The following is a 23,287-nucleotide window of genomic DNA, read 5'->3' on the forward strand; positions in this document are numbered from 1 at the left end:
CTCAAAGGACATTTATTCAGTGTGTCTTGGCAAAGTATTAAAGGTATTAAAGTCTCATGACCATAGGTATACCTCAGGGATCAGTACTTGGGCCACTTCTGTTCTTCAAGTAGTGAGATCATTCGCTTCCTTGAATTTGCCTATCACTGTTATGCTGATGATACTCAGCTTCATCCATCTTTCCCACCTGATGACTACAAATTCTGCTTGGATTTCTGCATACCTCAGTAATATTTTAGTCTGGATGAAAGATCGACACCTTGAGTTTAATCTCCCAAAAACTGACCTTCTGGTATTCCCCGCTATGCTATTCTTCAAAAGATCAGCATCCAGCTGGGCTCATCTTAACTGACCCCTGCTAAAACACGTAACTTGGTGGTCACAATTGATGACCGACATTTCTCTGAGCATGTAGCCTCAGTCACAAAGTCAGGGCGATTTATACTATACAATATTTGGATGATCAGACTGCATCTAACACAATATACCACACAATCCTTGTGCAGACATTGGTTCTGTCCAAACTGAATTTGCAATGCATAAACTTGTGTAGTGTCACCATCACAGATTATTCAGAACGCAGTAGCACTACTGGTACCCGTGTAAGTTACATGATGTAGGCCTAACTCTTTTGTTAGTGACTCTTCATTGGCTCCCTTCAGTGGCCAAAATTAAATTAAACAAAAATTATGCAGCAACAGTGATACTAAAAGTTACGAACATATAATCTGTGTTCAAATTTGAACTATTTAAAACATTTACTTTAAAAAAAAAAAACGTATTGCCATGTCTGGTGATTACACAATGTACAATTCTTACCTTTTTGACACCCTTGAACAATCTTTCCAGTGAAGTGAAACATTATCAGGCTCATGGTAAAAACAGCACGTCCACATCAGCTGAAATCCTACAACAGGCAGTCATGTAGTGTGCACAGCACCCCCCTCTTCTCTGGTACCATCAGCTGTCCATAGTTGACCTCCCACCCGTCTCCTGTTCATTAATGATTCCCTAAAAGTAAATAACATTAGAGTGCAGCTTTGTATGCAGTGGCAGGCAGTTGAAAGCAAGCCACTCTGCTTGCTTTTCAGAGTATGCACCGCCACTGCTAACAAGCATTGCTAGTCATGCCACAGGGAAGACACGTATTTAATGAAAACAGCAGCATGAACCGACAGACATTGAACTTGTAGCATTTGGCACCTGTTCCTGGTTGCCAACCTGCATGGGAGAGGTTAGCATTTGCAATTAACATGCACTTCATGGGGTTTGTTGAATTTAGCCGAAAGCTTAAAAGCTGCTCTGACAATGGGTGGGTGTTTTGGTGCAAGGTTGAGGGCTCAGCATATGCAGAGGCTAACATTTTTATCCAAACCAAAAAACAGCACTGAAGCCTCTGATTTGGACAGTAAAACAGAAGTTTAAACACCACATCCACCAACCTTGTTTTTTGTACTTCACCCCAATAAACCTTGAGGATCCATACAGTAGGCCTATGAGACCGGTGCTAAGGAGTGACATAGACCAGGGAAGTACAGGGGTGCTATCAGTGATTAATTTAACTCAGTTTGGCTCCATCTTTACATGCTACCATACTGTAACATGATACAATACTTTGGGACAACTATTCATATTTTGTAAACTTATATCATCTAAATAGGTTTGAAACACTTCGGTGGAAACAGCCATTTTCAAACGGTCAGTGGGGAGGGTCATTGATTTCAGCCTTTAGACTTTGCATCTTATCTTTGTAGAAGCTTGCTTTGAAATCTAGTCATCTATGATCAGTATCCCCATGACCCAACACCATTAAACCAGAAATCCATCGCTCTTTCAACAAAAGGGAATTCTATTCACAGAGTCAAACAGATATTTAGGCATACATCATCAGCTCAGATGCTGATATATTGCCGCATTGAACTCTGGAATCTTCCACTGAAGCTTGCAGAGGCCTCTCTATCTGCTTTTTAACAAGAGGCAAATATGAGGACAACGCAGGCTTCTGATTCTGTTGGGTGATTTTTTTTAACGGGGTGAAGATAGGAGCAATTGTGCCTGCCATCAACTCAGCACCAGTAGACACAGTAGAGTTCAACCTTTCATACAATGCTACATCCTTACATGCAAGTCCAAGCTGCCCCGACGCCTTAGTCAGCCATTTATCCTTTGTGTGCGTTGCCTCATTTAAGAACATTTTCTATGTTGAATAGAGGACACAATGACGCATGTAAGTTCTTGGCCTCAGTGTGGGAACAATGGTTAATGGAAAAGACTGACATTAAGTATCCTCTTTTGGAGAAGACTGCTCGCTCTCTCTTGTGCTCCATTGGTTTGAACTTTCAGTAACATTTGTGGAGATGAACATTGATTTTATTGAATGAGTTTCATGAGTATTGGCCAATTTAAAGTGGCCATGAAATTGACTGAATTTGATTCAATATTCTACTGAGAATCAAACATCGACATGTAAATGGCATTAACCAGCCTCGGAAAACAAAGCAGAAATGTACAACTTGAGAAACAAAGTTGGGCCTACAGTAAATGGCAATATTTGGCCGCACTTTTGCAAGGTAAGGTACAGTAGTAAAAGGACAACATTTAAAAATGTTTTTAAATTAGGTACACTGTTCAAAAGCAGTCTAATTGTTTTATCTTTCAAAATCTAGATGTACATTTAAGGAAGGCAAATGAATACACTGGTAATAATGACTAATTGAGTTTTGCTTCTTTTATTGAAATAAAGCAAGTGAAATCATATTTAAAAGTAGAAAGTCATTATCTTTAAGTCACAGCCCTGTGTGTGCGTGTGTGACTTGCATTGATTTACAGGAATGAACCCTGCTCATATTTTCTTTAGAGAAAAAGGATAAAGATAAGAAGGGTTGACAGCAAATATAGTGTAGAGCCACTGAGAGCACAAAGAGAAAAACAAAAACAAAGGAATACACACGCATACTACATAAATAGAAAAAGAGGACTGCTGAGGAACATTCAAATAGGCTATTTATATAAATGATTTTGATGTATAAATATGTAAGACTACACAAAAGACACATAAACAATAGACATAAAACAAACAAAATAAAATCACTATTAAAACATACACAAAACGAATGAATGCCTATTCTTGAGTGACTCATTTCCCCCTAATCCTGATCACTAGTAATAAAAGTAAAATACATAATAGCTTTATAAAAGCTGAAAGATAAGGTAACCGAAACCAACAGGCTTGTTCCCATTAAATGTTATGAATACTTTCATTTGTTAATAATTAAGGAAAACCACTACATCCCTCTATGAAGACAAAATATATCAATTGGTCAGTTACTGCATATCTATGCGTGTTAATTAAATGTGCCTGAAACGTTTAATACCAGATAAGTGAAACAAATGCACAAAAATTATCCTTCATGTTTTAAGCCAGACAATATTTGTCCAAGCTTTTGTTAAGATACACACTTGAAAGTGTGGGAGATATTTGCTGTACCTCTGAGGATTAGTTAATGGTAAGTACTTTCTTAGAGCTTAAGGACCCACTGGAATCCAGGCAAGTAGTATTAAATGAGGTGTGTTGACGAGCGGCTGAAGGTGTGGTACTTCCTCTCAAACATGGAATGCAAGTTCACCATGGATGGAGAGTGGACAGCCTAGAGGAGGAAGGTTGGACATGAATTAAAACAAAAAGCAACAATGATGCATAAACAAAGGTCTCTGAAGTTTGGCTTCATTAAATTTAACTAAATTTAATAGCCATGGGAGACATCAAATAAGTGCTTTTGGGATGATGGAAAAGATTCTTTTATGTGCACCACAAGGAATTAAATCTCTAGGCCTAATGTTAACGGCCATTCCACCATTTACAAGGACAACCGATTACAGAGCAAGCCTGTCTATCAATTTAGCAATTTCATACATGTCAAAGCCCATCCTTTCACCTTCTCTCCCAACAGCTCTTAATAACAAGATGAGTCAGAGACTAAATTAAGAGGTGCACATAAAAGGCCTTACATAAATATAAGGTGATTTCTGGTTGTGGCACAAGGTTACTGCCGGAGAACAATGCACAGACACTTGACCATGCTTTGCCCTCAAGCACAGTCAAAAGCGGAGCCCACCACACAGCCACGAATGTGGCCAGCAGTGGCAGCTTGAACACCACAGGGTGAGATGGGGGGACCTGAAGCAAGAAACCAATTCAATCCACCACCACTCGTGCGACTTCAGTTGGTGTGGCCACCATCGGTTAGTTCCCCTTAATGACCAGTGGCACCACCAGCAGGTGAATCACACAGGGGCCCTTTACCACTTGCATTAACGAGACACACAGCACCTCAGACCAGGCGGATGTGGCGGGAAGGATGGATGTATTGTAATTGGGAGGTCGTGTGATCACTGAATCTAAATGGGGAAGTGGACAGGAAAAGATTCTGTCAGTGCTAATGTCGTCTGTAGCCATGCATTTTCTGAGCCCTGTTGAGCAATGTCATTTTCCATTGTTGAATCTCCCGAGTCCTCCTTCCTGTGCAGACATATTCTAACCTCTGGAATAACAGGCACCAGTCATGCCATTTAAGGATAATCATGGATCATATTTGAAAGTTACTTACATTTTAAATACGAATAAAATCCAACCACACACCATGTCAAAGCTAAACCAATCCTTTGATTGGCGATTTCCCTTTTTGTAAAGATGCTATCGGATCTGTATCTGGTCGGGTTAGCGGCAAATTTAATGCAAGTTGTAATCTATGCTAGTTGCATCAGGATCCTCTCCTGATACACGTTAATGCCAGGTGTAAAGGGGACCCGAGTCAGGTTACTGAGACTTATGAAAAAGTGCATCGCCACTTACAATCCCTTGAACTGTTTATCAGTCCAGCTGGCAAGCGACAAGAACGATAAACCTCAAAAGCCCGGCTTGGCTCAAATGCGCCACAATAAATTCCCACCATCACGGTCGCCCGTATTCCAACGTTTCGTTGAAGCTGCATTTGGCAGACGGATGCGGCTTTATTGGATTAAATTAGCAGTAGAATGATTAAATCGCCAGCACAATGTTCATTGCTGTAGGTGCTGTAGATTAGCTGGCGCAAGGCCAAAGCTGGGGATGACAGACAGTGAAGGCCGCTTCATTGCTTTGTCCACAGCACAGGGTTAAAACACACACTGTGCAGTGGGGGCACTGGCATTTGCCCTCAGTATTAGTAGCCCATATGCCAGTAATGAAGATGGAGATACACCACGTGTGTGCCAACAGAGCCCAGCCAGAAGGAGTTAGAGACAGTGCCATCATTATGCCCGCTATTGTAAATATGGGTCTACGGATTATAAGAGCGCACGCAAGCACACAGACAGACACACATGAGGCAGACTGGAAGCCAGACAGAGAACAGGAGAGCGTAATGGGAGAGGGAGAGAGAGGTGTGTTGTGCTCACGTCGTGTCTACAGGAGGGTCTCCCTGCGGCCCGGGGGCCTGGGCACCTGCAGGTCCCGACACACACTCAGAGGGGACACTGGGGTCAGGGCCGCTGTGCGGTAGGCTGGGGTGGGCGAGCGAGGCCCAGGCTCTGCTTGGTTGGGGGGTTCAGGGGCGGTGTTTTCGGGACTGCTGGGCGTGCGCACGCAGACCGGCACGCCGCGGGGGCGAAGGGGGTGGTCCAGAGAGTTGGAGCGCTGCACCACCGCGTTCTTGGTGGGGCTGTTGAGGCTGAACGTGGAGGCTGAGCGCGCCATCTAAAAGCAGCGCAGGGTCATGAGAGAGACAGCAAGAGATAGAGAGAATAAGTACAAGAGCAGGGAAGAGCAAAAAAAAAAAAAAAAAAAAAAAAAAAAAAAAAAAAAAAAAACAAGATCAAGAGCAAGCAAGCGGAAGAGAGAGAAAGGAGAGACCAGGATTCCTACACATTTTTCATTTCAAAATTCCATACTTTTTCCATACTCAAATTTTCAAACTTCTCGGTACATTTTTCTGACCATATTCTATGTCAATGGAGCATTCTACTAGCATTGTGAAGAGCTGTATAATAATGTTTATTATTAACTCGGTAGCCCTTGGATACTTTTTTTCGTTGGGGGAAGTGCTGTGTTGGAAGGTGCACTCACATTTTTAGTTCTCTGTAGATACAAGCATAGCCTACATATGTTGGAGACTAGTGCACTGCTGGCAGAGGCCTCAGAAATCACCATAAACAATATTATTTGTTTGCAATTACAGTTTATCAGATAATGCAGTATCCATGTCTTGGTATCTTTTACAAAATCAAAAAAGTCTACCAGTGTTTCAGCTGAAAATAGCAGAGCTACGCAAACATACCAGTGCACAATGGTGTAGGGCACTTGCATAGAACAGGGGTTCTCGATTTGGTTTTGGTAACAGGGTCCCCTTGTGGGAGAATTTTTTTTCTGAGGACCCCCATATAATTGTATGTTGAGTGAAGTGATTAGTACTGTAGATGCAATAGTCTGGAAACACAAATATTTCTCCTTACCCTTGTTTATTTTTTCCATACTTATCCAGACCTGGAAATTACTAAAATCAAATTCCATACTTTTCCAGGTTTTCCATACTGCGTAGGAACCCTGAGAGACTTAATGTGACCACCCCCTATGGCATGTAGGACCAGGTCAGAACTCTCCCTTTTATTGAGGGTTCCTGAAATATTTAGCATTTTTGTGATTCATATCGCCAATCTTAGAAAAAGAGAACATTGGCAGCAACCTTTTCAAATGCAGGATTTTGAGAAGAAAGTGCACATCTCAAGGTGCTGAAGGACACAAACACTCCTGGAAAATCAATGACTGAATAAAGTGACACCAGTTAACTCCTTACAGAAACGCCAGACAATGTAAGGGATAAAAGGTTTTTCAAAGGCAAAGACAAAAACTATGCTTCTTGAATTATCTTAAGAAACTAAAATTAAGAGGACATAAACTCTTTTTGAGATCACCATTCAAGCACAATAACTAGAAATGGACAAAACTTCTGCACAACTACTAATGTACTGTGCCATTACGGAAGAATACATGTCCCTACTTGATACAAACATACCAAGTCATCAAATCTTTAAATACCTCAACACCTACTGTACAAAGTATTCAAGGACACTTCTCTGTGCATATACTTAAGTACTGATGTAGAAAATATAGCAGGCCCCGTTGCATTTTCAACACTAGAGGAAAAGAGGATTTCAAGGAGGTCCTCTCTCTCTCTGTCTCTCTAAACAGTCTCGCATTTATCATCATCACTGTTCAAAAAAATCACAGCAACCATGTTTTCCCCCATCTAAAGACAATTCTACCTCACTGTGAGATGTTTTTGCTGTCAGAAAGTGAATATGCTTCTACAACCAACTACAATAGCTAGTTCTGTAAAAACAAAATGACATAGCCAAAAAAAGGAAAGAATAAAGTGAAAAGGCATGAAACAGACATGAAAGCCCAACATTTCTGGTCGTAATAGGAAACAGTGTTTCTTATCTCGCCTTTAAAAGTTAAAACACTGCTGTGCGGACCCAGGCATTAATCAGTGGACTCGACTTCACACAAAGTGGACACAGATGTGTGCATTTGGGTCTCTAATGTTTACTCATTTTGCTGTTGCTGTTTCTCAGTGCTCAAGCTCAATCACTCAATCAGTGTCTGACATAATATCTCTTATTATTATTATATTATTTTTATACGTTTATAGTTTTCTCTGCCCCATTATGACCACTTACTCTATCTAATAGCAATCACCGTCTACTTTAAAACAATGTTGCTGGTCGTCTAATCAGCGATGATTCGCTGAAGCATGAAATAAAGAAATTTCTAATTTTATTAGCGAATCTTCTGCACGTTCATTCCCAGGGAGCAAACATACTAATGGAAATATGCACCTGTACTGCAGGTTGCTTTGCATGAAAGCATCTACTAAATGATTAGTCTGCACAGACTTTGCTTATGAGGAAAATTGTGCACGGTGTGTATAGCAGTATACTTTCAGCTTCAAATTGGAGACAACGGCAACCTGTTCCAGCACCTTGTGAAGTAAAGTCTGATTTGGCGGAGACTGAGCAGTGTGGAAACGGACAGATGGAGAGTGATAGAAGGAACCTACAGCCAGGGTGGAGCTGCTGCCGGCACGGCTCATGTGTTCGGACGCCAGGCCGGGACTCTTGCCTGGAGAGCTGCTGACCATGAAGGCCCTCTGGATCACACGCTTGGGGGTCTTGGTCAGGGAGAAGGCCCGGGTGACCTTGCATGCGCAGGCAGACAGACACACACACACACACACACACACAAAGTGTCAATCAATTAGACAGGGAAGCACCCGCCAACACTGAGACATGACGCTGGCGTACTGGTTCAACATTTCTATGACATACATCACAATGCACATTCAGGCTAAATATCCTTCATACGAGAGAGAAGAGAGCGTGCAGTTTGGTCTTGACATAAAAGCCTTTCTGTTGGCATCTCGTGTCCTTCCACATCTGATCTGAGGTCTAATGCTGAACTTAAACTGTGGGGAGTAACAGGGCCAGAGCTGGGCTTTGGGATGGCTGGCATCTGAGAGCCAGAGGCATCACACTGATTACCAACGGAATACATGACCAGGGATGAGGGTAGTGTGATCTGACACACACACACACACACACACACACACACACTACAAAGACAACAAAGCTTAGGCACAGCCAGCAAAACACAACAGTGACACACACACACACACACACAGACAGACAGATCAAACCCATAGAGTATACACGCCTTCCAAACACCCACACACACCCACCTTCTTTGATGTCTTCTTGATGGCCCTGGAGGCTCTGCTCAGTGTGCTGTCCATATCTTTGGTGCTTACTTGGAGGGAGTCGGGATCGGTGCACTGTATGAGGTCCTCCTGGTGGACACGGACAGGAAAGAAATAAATAAGTCGGCGCGGGGCCTCTTTCTGCTTAGCTGTCAAAACACAGGGAGAGAGTTGAAGGAGCCGCCGTCCGGCTTTCACAATCAGCCCCACGGTTCATTGGCATTCAGAGATATAGAGAGAGAGAGAGAGTGAGAGCACGCGCGAGAGAGAGAGAGAGAGCGAGAGAGAAAGAGAGAGGGAGAGAGGGAGGGAGAGCGAATGAACACAAGGGAGAAAAGGGCCTGAGAGAGAAAGAGGAAGAGAGAAAGAGACAGAAAAGAAACGACAGAAAGAAAAAAAAGAAGAGAGATGTCCTATGTCCTAGAAAAAGGACATAGACAGAAAGAAAAAGGACAGAGAGAGGTAAAGGGACAAGGGAAAACAGACAGAAGGGAAAGAGAGAGAGAGAGAGAGATGGCAAAGGAGCAAGCAGGCACAAGAGAACAACAGAAACTGACACAGCCAACCCAAACACTAGAGAAGACTTTGGTACATAACAGAGTCAAACATCGCCACCTAGTGGCAACCCTCCATGCAGCTGCAGGTGTATGGGCAGCAGACGGAGGGCCTGATGCTAATTATGACGGGGCGAGACGTATATATCTGCCTGAGCGCAGGGAGCCAATTACACATGCATGTTCTGCTTTGGGCTCCGCGGGCTGTGCCTCGGGGTCCGATAATGCCATCTTTGTCTGAAGTGTAAAGTTCAAGTTCAATTCCACCTCTAATTACATTAATCTGTCTTCCAGGCTAAAGCACAGCAGACAATCTAATAGGATTAAAGTGGGCAAAAAAGAGACCCTAGCACTGCACATCGTGGTAATTTGAAGGCCTAATAATAAAAATAAATAAATAAAATGAAATAAAGGGCTGGTGTGCCAATGAAATAAATAATTCCATTTGCAGTTGTCCTTATCAACTTTAGGGTCGTGTGTGTGTATGTGTGACAGTGCAAATGTGCCCTAGTACCTAAGAAAATGTGTGTGCGTGTGAATGAGAGAGAGAGTGAGAGAGACAGGGAGATAGAACATAGTGTGCATAGTATAGCACATTGGTTCCCAAAGACTGGGTCGCGACCCACGGGTGGGTCGCAGGAGATTTTATTTGGGTCGCCAGCACAATTTATGTTGTGTAGGCTAATAGGCCTAGCTTATACCATTTAACCAGGAAAACTATCAGTTTTCTATTAGGATATAGTTTCTTTACCACAGTCACAGCCCTAGAATAGCTCTGAAACTGGGGGCGAACGTGCCGCAGAGGGGGCAGCGTGCATCTCACTCGCAAAATGAAACATTTCTGTGGGGCGCCTGCCATATTTCGGATTTATATAAGGCTACAATTTAAATTGACATTTTAAAAGCTATTATTTCCTCTTGTTTTCCACCTCGCAAACTCTACTAGGCTACAGTAAAAGCGCATTATCTTTTGGCTATTGCGCAAAAGCCTCTTGTTCTGATATTTATTCATTTCACATTCTTACAAAAACATAGCTTGTCACAACATCAATACACAGCCTTAGTATAAGGCCTACAAACACTTAACTTGCGGATTCAATGCGGATTCAACTTTCCAAAGAAACCTCCAGAAATAGGCTACAATATACGACTTGAGTTATTTGCTATGTTTACATCGGAATTAACGCTGTTATGGATCCATTTCTCTGCAACGCAACGTAGCCTACAACATTTCTCTTTAGATATACAGGAACAGCTTATTATGTTGAAGAGTGACGATTGCGTAGAATGCAAGAATATCACCAAACTTTCGAATGCGCATTAAAACGTTATCTTTTAGGTAACTTTCCACGCTGATGGTGCCCAAAATGCAACACGACTGTGTTCAAAGCAGGATGAGGAAAACCTGAGGTTGTGTGTTTGTACAAAACTGAGCGAGAATTTTATAGCTTTGAAAATATCTAACATTGTTTCATGTGTAATTGAGATTGCAGAGTTGTGGGAAACTGAGTCATGCATCACCAATCCCTGTAATAGTAGTGGTAGTAGGCAAGACATAGGCGCTATTACGCACTGTAGAATGGTTAGAGGGGGCATATAAAAGTTTGAGAACCTGTGGCCTAAAACAATATTGGTGGTTGCATGTTAGATCTGAAGTGAAATGGGTCGCGATGGTCTGTCATTTTTAAAAAGTGGGTCCCCAGAAAAAAAGTTTGGGAAACACTGGTATAGCAAATAGTCTATGTGTGTATGTGTGTGTGTGTGGGAGAGAGAGAGTGTGTGAAAGAGACAGAGTGAGAGAACATAGTGTGCATAGTATAGCGAATAGTGTGTGTGTGTGTGTGTGTGTGTGTGTGTGTGTGTGTGTGTGAGTGAGTGAGAGACAGGGAGAGAACATGGCACCAAGAGGAATGGCATCCAATTTCATTGTATCCTGTACAGTGACAATAAAGTATTCCATTCTGTATTCTATTCTCTACTCTATTCTATTATAGTGTGTAAAGTATAGCAAGTAGCGTGAGTGTGTATAGTATAGCGAATAGTGTGTGTGTGTGTGTGTGTGTGTGTGTGTGTGTGTGTGGGGAGTGCAATGGTCACTCACTGCGTCGGCCCTGCAGATGGTGTTGGCCACTTGGCGGCAGAGGGTCTTGAGCCACACGGATTTGTGTGTGTCCTCAGCCGTCAGCTGGAAGCTGAACAACAGGTTCTCCTGCTCAGTGGGGGGGCGCACCACTAGCGCAAAGGCATTCTGACACTCTGGAGGAAAGACAGATAGACATACACACTCATGAGACAAGGACACGTAGAGGGACTAGCAACATCCAGAGAAATGGGCAGTATACATATATGTAGGTGTGAGAGGGAGGAAAGATGTGCATCAGAGCTGATTGATTGGGGGTGGGGTAGGATTAGCTACACCACCTTCCACAGAGGAGGGCTGAGCTTTACCACACCTCTCCCGCCCCCTTAACCATTGTCTGTGTGCATATCTTTTCTGTCTGTTCTTTTTTTTTTTTTTTTTTAAAGAGAGTAAGCTGTGTGGATAAAGCCCTGACAGGAAGCCAGGGCAAACATTCATCAGCCCTGTCAGGGGAACTAAAGGAAGGAAGCAAGGAAGAATGGATGGATGGAATGAAGGAAGGAGGGTAGGAGAGAGTGGGGTGAACACAGCTAACATTACTGTTGCCCTCCTGTCTAAACCAAGAAAAAAAATGTTGAAAAAAATGTTGAAAGCAAATGTTAAATACATGCCTTACTAATGTTTAACACAAGAAAGGAAAAAGGTGTAATGAATAGGTGTACCCAGATTTATCTCCATTACCCTGTTTGTTTTAACAAAGCTTTGTAAATAGATATATAGATAGATAGATACTTTATTGATCCCCAAGGGGAAATACAAGAAATTGTAGAGATCTATGGATTTTAAATTATTCATAAAATCCATCAAATTCTTACGCAACTACTTGTGGCGCCAACTGATGATGCCCAGATTTGAGTTGTTTGGGAAGCAGAGTGCCAGTTTACTGAATTCCCACACACAAAGTATCAAGCATTCTTATGTGCTCAACTGGCCTCCTGTTCACTTGTTTCAATTGAGTGCCAACAGAAAAGAAAGCGAATGGAAACAGAAAACATCAATGTGATGCCATCTATAGTGATGCCAACAATTTTCATGAATGCTTTCAGAATAGGGCTAGAACTAACAACTATTTTGATATTAATCTGTTGATTATTTTCTCAATTAATTGAGTACTTGTTTAATCTATAAAACGCCATAAAATGTCTGAGTGTTTCCCAAAGCCCAAGAATATGTCATCAAATGCCTTGTTTAATCCACATGCAGAATGTTTAGTTTACCGTTATAGACAGTATAGCATGAAATATCTTGGTTTAAAGGGTGGTTCAGGATTTTGGACATAGGACCTCATTTCCAAGTTAGCAAGTGTGATATTTATCAGTCGAGACCATTTTCAACACGTTTCATCCAGTCTTTCTAGTTGCAGAGTTCGCAGGTGCTAGGCTAGCGCATGTCATCAGTATGTTTTAGCCTACCACAGTGGTTCTTAAACTGGGGGTCGCCAGAAATATTGGAGGGGTCCTGAAATTATTTGCATGATTTGTCTGGACATTTTGCAAAGATTTTTAGCAAAAGGTTGCCATTGACATAATGCCTTTGGTGTTGACATAGCCTACCTATGAGAAGACATTTTCTGCCTCTGCTTCCAATGCCCATCTCACAACATTTCAAAACCAAATTCTGTCGGTTAGAGAAGGGGGTCGCGAGACTTGGCACATGTTTATTTTTATTTTTTTATTTTTTTTGGATTTCAATGATCGCATTACATTTTGAGGGACTAGTTTCTTAGCAGCGGCAAAATTTTACTTGCTCCGGTTAGTAGTACTGCGCCGAAGAGTAAACAGAGAAGCGCACTCCAATCGGGACACCTAGTAGTAGCCTAGGTAATCAGTCCGCCACTGCCGTTGCTTAAATGCCTACTTCGAACTTCAGGGAACAAAGTATAACTATTGCAATGCGGTGCAAGGGTAGTTTTATTAACACTATTCGATCAACACAGATATTTACATCGATAATCTGGCATTAGAATTTATTTGCCTCGGGTGTACTGTGGAGTGGGTAAGACTGTTTTTAGTGGCAGGCTAACACATACTGTTGACTTGCGGACAGGATGAAACGTGATGAAAACGGTCTCCACAGATAAATATCACACTTGCTAACTTGGAAATGAGGTCCTATGTCAAAAATCTTGAACCAATCCTTTAAGGAGATATAATCAGAGAATTTTGGGGTTGTTTCTTCAGAAAATGACACAAACCCATTAACTTTTAGTTGACAACTAACCACTAACCAACTGATTTGAATACATTTATTTGTTGCTGTTCCTGAAGTGCATCTTCAATGGGGGACAGAGAGAAGCCGTCTACTGCACAGACATGCTCATTAAGGCCATTCATTTCCATGACATCTCAGGTCAACCACAAATGGGTTCTTGGAACATACATGCCATAAACCATAAGACAAAGAGGAAGACTGTGGGAGCACTTGTTGCTAGGCAATGGAACCGAGCTGCTTTCCTTATTTCCTTCTACATGCTTCTGCGTCAAACAAACTAAGTGGCTGGTTCAAGGAAGAATCCAGCTTGTACTTTTGTGAGGCTCTGAGGGTATTCTGTGGTTGTAGTTGCAAATGTATAGCTTGTACGTTTGTGAGGCTCTGAGGATGTTTTGTGGTTGAGGTTGCAAATGTATAGCTTGTACGCTTGCGAGGCTCTGAGGATATTTTGTGGTTGAGGTTGCAAATATATAGCTTGTACGCTTGTGAGGATCTGAGGATGTTTTGTGGTTGAGGTTGCAAATGTATAGATTGTACGTTTGTGAGGCTCTGAGGATGTTTTGTGGTTGAGGTTGTGAGTAGTAGCGGAGGGTGAGTAGCATCGTTTCAAATTCTGTGAAAGAAATTAATCATTTTATGTTAATAGTAGTCACCCTCTGATAAATGCATGTCAGTAATGGTATTCTTTCATTAACTACTAATAATTAACTAATCAAGTTTTGAGCTACTGACAAGTTAAACATTTTGTGTAGCTTTTTCGGTAACACTTTATTTTAATGTGTCGCTATTACAGTGTACCTACCAAATTAGGTACAGTGGTACAACCTGTGTAACAACATGTACTATCAGGTACTATCATTGTACTTGCATTATGTATTTGTGGGTACCTACATATTTACAAAACTTTGCCAATTTGCCTAAATTTTCATCAGAGGCAAAGAGCTGACCTGAGACCTGCTGGATGGGGTAAATCTGCCCATGATAGATTTGATATTAGTAGACCTGTTCCAAGATGTCGAAGACATAACATACATGTCATATGTACATGTAAGTAATTAACTGGTACACTTAATAGGTTTATTCCACTGTATCAAAGAGTAACAAGGTTGTAGCAGCACAGCTGTGACAATGAGGCCTAAGAATGGTTTGTATATCAAATCTATCATGGGCAGATTTACCCCATCCAGCAGGTCTCAGGTCAGCTCTTTGCCTCTGATGAAAATTTAGGCAAATTGGCAAAGTTTTGTAAAAGCACTCAGTATTACAATGTAACAACTATATGTAGGTACCCACAAATACATAATGCAAGTACAATGATAGTACCTGATAGTACATGTTGTTACACAGGTTGTACCACTGTACCTAATTAGGTAGGTACACTGTAACAGCAACACATTAAAATAAAGTGTTACCGAAAAAAGCTACACAAAATGTTTAAAAATGTTTAAGTGTTACCGCTTTTTCCTTTTTAAATCAGACATCACATACAGCAGTGTTGAATATTGTCATTTCAACAAATTAAGGAGATATGTTTGTTGGTTTTGTGTTTTCTAATGTTGTCATGTGTGCATGGTTGGCAAAGGGCCGAGAGAGAGAGAGAGAGAGAGAGAGAGAGAGAAAGAGAGATAGAGAGAGAGAGAGAGAGAGAGAGAGAGAGAGAGAGAGAGAGAGTGCGTGTGTGTGTGTGTGTGTATGTGACTTACCTTCTGTCTCCTGTAGGTCCAGCACCCGTCTGATCTGAGACAGAGGCATGAGGGCAATGTGCTTGAGATGAGCAGGTGGGCGCGTCTGACCCAGAGGACTCCGGAACGTGTTGATGACCTTGTGCCGCTTCCGCGCAATCTGTCAGGGAGAGAGGAGAGAGGACAAAAAGGGAGCCAGAGGAGGAGAAAAGGAGAGAAAAGATAGAGACCGAGACAGAAAAGAGAGAGTGAGACAGATTAGTAGAGACCGGGTGGAAGGCTAGACAGATGGTTTGCCAAGATACCACATTCAACATATAGCCATGTTGTCTCATGTCGTCTACCTGTGTGTGTGTGTGTGTGTGTGTGACAGAGATATCTGTGGTAGCTGCGACAAATCAATAGTGCCTTAACGAAGGTAAACGATCCCCCTCATTATCCTCCCTTTAATGATCTGGCGCTGTGGCCAAGCTGACCAGGGCTTAGGGGAGGAGAGGTGGAGTGGAGGTGGAGTGGAGGATTGATAAAGGAGGGATGTGGGGGAGGGGAGCCATATGAAAGCGGGGTGGGTGGTGGTGGGAGTTAATCAATGAATAATTGAAAAGTGCAAGCCCACTTCTCCCCACGCTCATTACCGGCCCAGTCCGCCCCTGTGAGACAGGTGCTGCAAAAGCCGCTGGTCGGTCAGCCGGCCGGCCGGGAGGACTCCATTCACCAGCGTGATTGCTAAATTCCACCCACCCCAGAACACCCCACCCTGCCCGATTCCAATGCGAACCCTCGCTAATTAGGAAACACATAAGAAGCTGTGTCAGCAGCGATAGACTGCACACACACATAAATAATTCACATTCTTTAAAACGGGGACTGTGCTGCAGCAGCACCCCCTGCACCCCCCCCCCCCTGAATTTGCACTTTAAGCGTCTGAAGTCCATGCCATCTGAGGAAGGACACAAGGAGAGGTTGAGTGGGTGCCTTTCAATGAGCCGTACGAAGTGTTGCTCACAAAGGTGCGTGTGCACATGTAGAGTCATACAAGTCAGCGTGATATCATAGCATGTGCCGTCAAGTGAGTGATGTCTCCATAAGGCAGCGGGCCTGAACAGATTGGCATGGCATTGGTATGGAGGAGCAAGCTTTCCAGTTCATGAGAAATGTTTTATTTAATGTTCGCCAGGCTCCACTGCTTCTCTGACAGGCATGCTGCAGCATACCAGTGACATCAATCTCCCTGCTAAGCTGGAAAACGGCAGAGCGCTGTGGGCATGCAGCAAATGAGTTCAAAAAAGCTACGCAGCAGCAGGCGTCTTATCCTTTTATGAATGCAAACAAATCTGGATGGTAGTAGATAGTGTTTTTTCAGAAGACCCAAGTTGGCTGGGAGATAGAATTTTGGCATCGCTATCTAAACAAACACACTTTGTGTCCATAGTGAAGATTCAGACACCTTGACCGAAGCACAAACAAGCGCAGTCTAATCTAAGTTTAAAAAAATTGAGCATTACCGGTAGTTATTTCAAAAAAGAAATACGCTATTTTAATAAACATAAATATTCATTAATGGCTCCTCTGTGAGGTAGTCTGAAATTAGAATTGGGATGTGGTAGAGTCCGTTGAGAAGAGTGCATTGTTGCTATGGTTGTCGTGTCAACAGTAACTATGAACTGCAGCAAACATGTGCTCTGGCTGACGCGGGAAGCAGCAAGAGAGGATGTTTGTCTTTGAACTGTTATCACAGCGCAGCATTTTATGGTAAGGTGCTGTTGTGTTAAGGACAACAGGACTATGTCATGACTTGTGGAAATGGGATATTATTACTGTAGTGAAGACAAAAGGATCACAGTTTTGCAGCGTTGTGAAGAGAGTACTGTTACAGCAAAGGCAGAGATCGAAACTATGATGAAACAATGCGATGACTGTAGCACCTTGCGTTGTCAAGGGAGTGTTGCCACAACAGAGCAGTCGGGGCAGGTTTTACAGACGAAACAGACGAAACAAGATAACACTGTGCAAGTCACAACCACTATATGGTTAAACCTCAAGAAAAAGTACTGCAGTATCTGTGTACAGTGGGTGTATCATTAACAGCATTTAAATATGGCCTTCAACAGTGCACTCATATTCTGCTGAATTTCATACACACATGGATCACACAAGCTCAGCACAAACTCTATATTCAAGTCTTGATGCTACTGGGACTGACTATGCCCACTACATTACCTGAATGTTGGAATGAAAAGAAACAACCCAATGTGGCTATAGAAAGGTTGAAACTTTGCTAGAGCTGCCTAAGGAGGAGATACAGTGGTGCATATCAACTTCAACTGCAGTTGCCATAAAATAACCGAAAATTGAGAATAGTGAAGTACACAGGTCAGTGCTATTCACCAAGTATTGAGGGCCCAAACCGTACTGCTCTTATTACAGAATTACAAACATGATGCAATATTCAGACAGTCTAATGGTTTTCCATGAGCAGTATGTGTAAAAACACCTCCAGGTGACAGTAGCATAGAGGCAATGTCAACCCAGGGAATGTCCCGCTGCATGTGGTGCTGTGTGCTTGGTGAGGACATGTAGAGTGCAGTGCACCGCGTTACCTCCAGGCAGTCGCTGAAGAGAAAGAGGGTGACGTGCTCCCCGCGATCGCAGGGGTGGTCTCCCAGAGCAATGGTCTCCACCCTGTGCACCAGACTCCGGTGAGAAGACAGTAGGTTGGCCTGCAAAACAACCAATCACAAGACTGATCGGTCAGCTTCACTGGTCCAAACAGAGGCTTTACGGTCATTGACCAAACACACTTATCACATGCAAAGACAAGCTGTTGAATATTAACTTCCAAAGTTCTATAATTTATTAGCATCAGTACTTTGGGAGGGAGTGTTGGGATCGATCAATGATTTAAATCAATGATTTGATTAGATTAGGTGGGAAAGTTATATTCTACACATACTCTACAAAAACATATTCTGGGCAAAAATCATTAACAGCATCAGTGTCAAAACAATGATTATTATTAATAGTAACTTGAAAACACATCAAGAGAGATTTGCTGATAGAGTCGCCAATTATAGTACTATTAGCTGGAAGGTGCACCTGCAGGGATGGCCTATTAAGTGGTGGATCGATTGAAAACTCTCTTGCATATGAACTCAATCACAGTTTGATTAATTTCAATAAAACTGGTGCTACTTAAATGACTGTTCTTGCAAGAGTTCTTTCCCATTTGGAAACGCAATGGCTTCACAGAATGATTTAAGCACCATGAAGAGTGCAGTAGAGACTGGCCGCTTTGACATCACTAGGGCTGGTGAAGCATGCTAGACACTTACAGCCAGAGGATGGTTTTTTGCATGCAAAACATTTAACTCTGACAAATAAACCTACTACATGGTAAACCTACTACATGTCTTCTCCAAGCAGCTCAGGCCAAGAATAACAATTGGTGGCTTATGCATAGCAGAAGTAAGTGATTAGATTGTCCAGTAGTAATATAGCGTTCATGAAAAGCACTTTTTCACCAAAATTAAACAGCCCCATGTGATTTACAAACTGTAGATTATTTTAAAGTTTAATTGATATTCTATGAAGATTATCTCTTACATCTTAGACTTTTATTCTGGGTACTAAGACTGCAGTTGGCTATTCAACAGCACTATTTGGAAAGGTAAATGACAAATATACTTTGTATACCCCCAGATTGATCCATACAGTCGGGAGTATGCATTCACCACTTTGACAGTAGTGTCGATAAAGCAACAAATGAATGACTTTTCAGCTTGTGTTCTTTTGGGCTATTTAGGGCCCTTAGTAGTTTTAAGACCTTATTGCAATTTTTCTTAGACATCCTAAGACACGGGTGGGGTGAGTCCTATTGAGATCACTTAGTGGCACTTCAGGCAGAACAGGGCTGCTCACAAACTTTCAACAGATTCCCACTGCCAGCTGTTCATAAAGGATTCAGGTGCATATAATTAGGTGGAAAGAAAGTTTATTACACTGAAGGCTGCATGGGCGAGCTATGACTCAGAAGATGACAGGAAGCAGTGCCACTTTCAAGCACTCAAAAATACACAATAATGAATGTGCACATGAAAAGGTTCTAATCAAATACAAAACAATTACACAAAACCTTGAAATATGTTTTAAAGCAGTGAGTCTTATTATGACATAACTTGAAAGGCTTACCGGACATCCATCCACCTCATAGACAACATCAAAGATTTGCTTCTGACCTTCTGTTTTCCTCTTATCTTCATTTATGTGCCTGGAGGAAAAAAAATATTCCCAAGGATTTGTTCAAGGGTTAGTGCCAAACCACAACACCCATCTCTGTGGGCTAAAACAAGGCATTCCTAAAAAAACAAAGACGCTTGCCCCCTGACTTTCAGTTAACACGATGCATTTTAAAAACACCCCAGTCTAATGCACCACAGGTGCACTGCCTAATGAAGGAGGAGTTGTCCTCCAATCTTAACCCCGCTGAACATGATTAATGGACTGAACATTTAGGCAAGGCAAAAAAAAAAAAAAACAGACCTGAAGGAGTAAGAGAAAAAAGTTTACTAAGTCCATTAAACTTACGTCATAACTTCTTTGAGTGACTCTATGGCCTTCTCCAAAGTGATTTTGTCCGGGTTATCCTCAGATGTGTGCTTCTTTATGTCTAGAGGGGTGAGAGAGAAAGATGTGAAAAGTCGCTTCATAAGCAGTGGGTCTCTCTCACTGCTTGAAAAACCAACAGAAAGATGCCAGTGTATCCATTATTCACAGCACATTACAACAGCTTTGGTGATGCAAACTCACAACCAAACAATGAAACTGCTCGAGACGAATCAGATTGTACTGGAGGCTGTGTGAGATTGTCTTTCAGCATGGCAATCAGAGAGCGCCTCTGACAGTGCGCGTAATGGGGACGGGAGATCCAGGAGAGACAGACTCGGTGTGTGTGGGGCCTGATAGCGAGCGCACAGGCGTGCAAATGAGGGAGCACGCATGGGCATTTGCATGCGTGTGCAGCACAACGGGAAATCTCTGGACCAGGCAAAATTCAACAGTTCTATGGGCATGTGTCCTTCATGCATGTGACTAGGCCAAATTCAACAGTTCTATGGGCATGTGTCGCTCATGCATGCCAGTATGTGTGTTTGTGAATGTGATTTTTTGCTCGTGTTAGGTGTGTGCATACAAATCATTTAAAATATTAAACCAACAGTGTTTTTTGCTTATTATTTGGTTATTTGCATTGCAAACACTGCTATTTTGAGGGTGCATCATCAAGAGCACAAGGTGGACAGCTTCCGGTACGATGTCCTTAGCAACGAGTCTCTAGCAACGCATAGACTCCTCCTAACGTCCTCCATTAGACTGTAAATTCAGTGGTCTCCCTTTTATTTCCCTGCATTGTGTAGGCTACACACTCAAATAAGTGAATAAAACAGAACAAAGAAAACCTAATAGAATAGAATAGAACTAGAAATGCAATTCCAAGGAATTACCAGTGCATGAAAATGCTAAAGTTGTGATGTAAAATATCATGAATAGTTAAAATAGATAATACAGAGATGGTTACTACGGTGATGCTAGGATAGACATGGTGGCTGCATAGCTTAATAAAAGTTGATAGTTTAAAAGTAGACTGTTTAAAAGCTGAATGTAGATAGTTTAAAAGTTGTTGATAGACAGTAGATAGTTTAAAAGTTGTTGATAGACAGCTAGTTTAATAGATAGTGTAATGATAGTTTAAAAGTAGACCGTTTAAAAGTTGAAGGTAAATAGTTTAAAAGTTGTTGACAGACTAGAAGTTCAATGAATGTTGATATTCAAGTTTTATAGCTGTGTATAGGTAGATATTTGACGATAACTGAAAGTTGGAATGGCTCTAATGTTTGCTAGCAGTTATGCTAAGATTTTTAATTCTGCTAACCATACTACTTAGCTAATGTTTTATAGCAGTGCTAGCAATGCTAACATGCTAACCATGTTACTTGGCTAACTTAACTAACATTTTCTAGCAGTTTTGCTAAACATGCTAAATATGTTAGCAATGATAGCATGTTAACTATTTTAACCATGTTACTTAGCTAACTTAGCTAATCATTTTTAACAGTTATGCTAACTATGCTAACTAGCATGCTAACATGCTAGCATGCTAATTATGTTAACCATGTTACTTAGCTAACCTAGCTAATCATTTTTAACAGTTTTGCTAAAAATGCTAACTAGCATGCTAACATGCTAGCATGCTAACTATGCTAACCATGTGACTTAGCTAACCTAGCTAATCATTTTTAGCAGTTTTGTTAAAAATGCTAACAATGTTAGCAATGCTAACATGCTAACTTTGCTAACCATGCTAACTAGCTACAGTGGGTAGGAGTCATAGTTGATGAAAAGTGTTGACATAGTTGATGACAAGTTAAAAGTTGTTGATAGACAGCTAGTGAATGTATATAGTTTAAAAAAGTTGAATGTAGATAGTTTAAAAGTTGTTGATAGACAGCTAGTTTAATAGATAGATAGTTTAATGATAGTTTAAAAGTAGACCGTTTAAAAGTTGAATGTAAAAAGTTCAGTAGTTTAATGGGTTACATTGTTTAACAGTGGATTATTGTAGTGAGGACTTTTATTTTGAAACAGTTTTGGGCAGAGGAAACAGTTGAATAGGATGTGTAGTCTTAATTGACCCAGATTGTATGCTTAAAGCCTGAGGCTGCAGGTGGCCTGAACACCTGCCATAGGATTCTAATTGCTTAATGGCCGTATTATGATGTCATAATCGGCAATGTTAAGTCTATGGGGATTTTTTAAAAGTTTTTCTTTAATAGTTTGAAACTTTTATACTTTTTAAAGTTGAAAAGACATAGCAACCCGATCTGTTTGAAGACCTACGTTACAAAGTTTGAATGAAGTTTCTAAGTTAAACTGTTCAAGAGAAATTGCGTTCGGAAAAAGTGGTAAGCGGAATAAGAAGAAGTTGCCTAGGAAGAACAGTACAGTGCATTTTCTTGCACTGTAATAAGAAGTTGTTGCCTAGGAAGAACAGTACAGTGCATTTTCATGCACTGTAATAACCGAATAGGAATTCTAATATTAGTGTAGTATTCCTTGAATGGTTAATCGGTTATTCTAAACTATCCATACACACCCATAGTGATAGAGTTTGTGTGTGTGTGTGTGTGTCAGAGAGAATGTGTGACAGTGTGGCGGTAGGTTTACCATTGAGCAGGAGAACCACACTGGGCAGCCTCTGCACAGGACGAATCAGCAGCTCCACGAGCGTCTGCCGCCCACATTCGGGCTTGGCCTGATTGATCTGTGGGAAGAGTCAGGAGGGGGCAGATATATATAAAGCCGGGCAGACGACTGGCATGAGAGGGCCTTTAACTCAAAGCACACAAACATTTCACAGAGCTCAGAGACGCACACAGAGACTCTTCAAAGAGTCTGCCACTGACGCACACACAAAAAATACACTTTGACGGATGGAGACACACACGCACACAAACACACACACACACACATCCGGTTCCTGAATAACACCAGCATGAATTGTTCATAGTCTCTTGGAAACTCTTTTAAGGACTCAGACATAGTTTCAGACAGTCTATCTCTCAGAGAGAGAGAGAGAGAGAGAGAGAGAGAGAGAGAGAGAGAGAGAGAGAGAGAGAGAGACACACACACACACATGCATTTATGAAATGCCCCCCCTCACCTTGAGGAAAGCATGGAAGCGGGGTTTCTGTCTCTCACAGCGCACAATGGTCTCCTTGCTCATCTCAAAGAAGTTGACAAACGGTGGATAGGCCTTAACAAGCTCTTTAGACTGGATGAAAAAAGACAACACATTTTCACACACCCATCACACAAAAGAATAAATAATAATAAGTGACACCTTCCTTAATGGGC

At 41.8% G+C, this 23,287-nt stretch overlaps 1 protein-coding gene across 4 annotated transcripts in view; it reads right to left on the minus strand.

Annotated features, from left to right (window-relative positions):
* Positions 1–2,713: 2,713 nt before the first annotated feature.
* ect2 (epithelial cell transforming 2) overlaps positions 2,714–23,287 on the minus strand; it is a 31,200-nt gene continuing 10,626 nt past the window's right edge. For 2 of the 4 annotated variants that reach the window (XM_076277896.1, XM_076277895.1), the window contains 11 exons: positions 23,094–23,204; positions 22,598–22,694; positions 19,964–20,045; positions 19,568–19,646; positions 17,980–18,099; positions 15,401–15,539; positions 11,448–11,602; positions 8,775–8,882; positions 8,097–8,234; positions 5,437–5,734; positions 3,558–3,647 (listed from right to left, as the gene is read on the minus strand). In XM_076277896.1, coding sequence (XP_076134011.1) covers positions 5,444–5,734; positions 8,097–8,234; positions 8,775–8,882; positions 11,448–11,602; positions 15,401–15,539; positions 17,980–18,099; positions 19,568–19,646; positions 19,964–20,045; positions 22,598–22,694; positions 23,094–23,204 — 1,320 coding nt within the window. In that variant the 3' untranslated portion in view covers positions 3,558–3,647; positions 5,437–5,443. Of the gene's footprint in view, positions 3,648–5,436; positions 5,735–8,096; positions 8,235–8,774; positions 8,883–11,447; positions 11,603–15,400; positions 15,540–17,979; positions 18,100–19,567; positions 19,647–19,963; positions 20,046–22,597; positions 22,695–23,093; positions 23,205–23,287 lie in introns of all 4 variants that reach the window. The other 2 variants (XM_076277898.1, XM_076277897.1) reach the window with 1 other exon arrangement.

This window comes from Alosa pseudoharengus, unplaced genomic scaffold, assembly GCF_046254945.1.
Source record: "Alosa pseudoharengus isolate Yale_2024_CS ecotype anadromous, Long Island Sound unplaced genomic scaffold, YU_APseudo_1.1 YU_APseudo_1.1_scf_11, whole genome shotgun sequence".
In the NCBI taxonomy this organism is placed as follows: Eukaryota; Metazoa; Chordata; class Actinopteri; order Clupeiformes; family Clupeidae; genus Alosa; species Alosa pseudoharengus.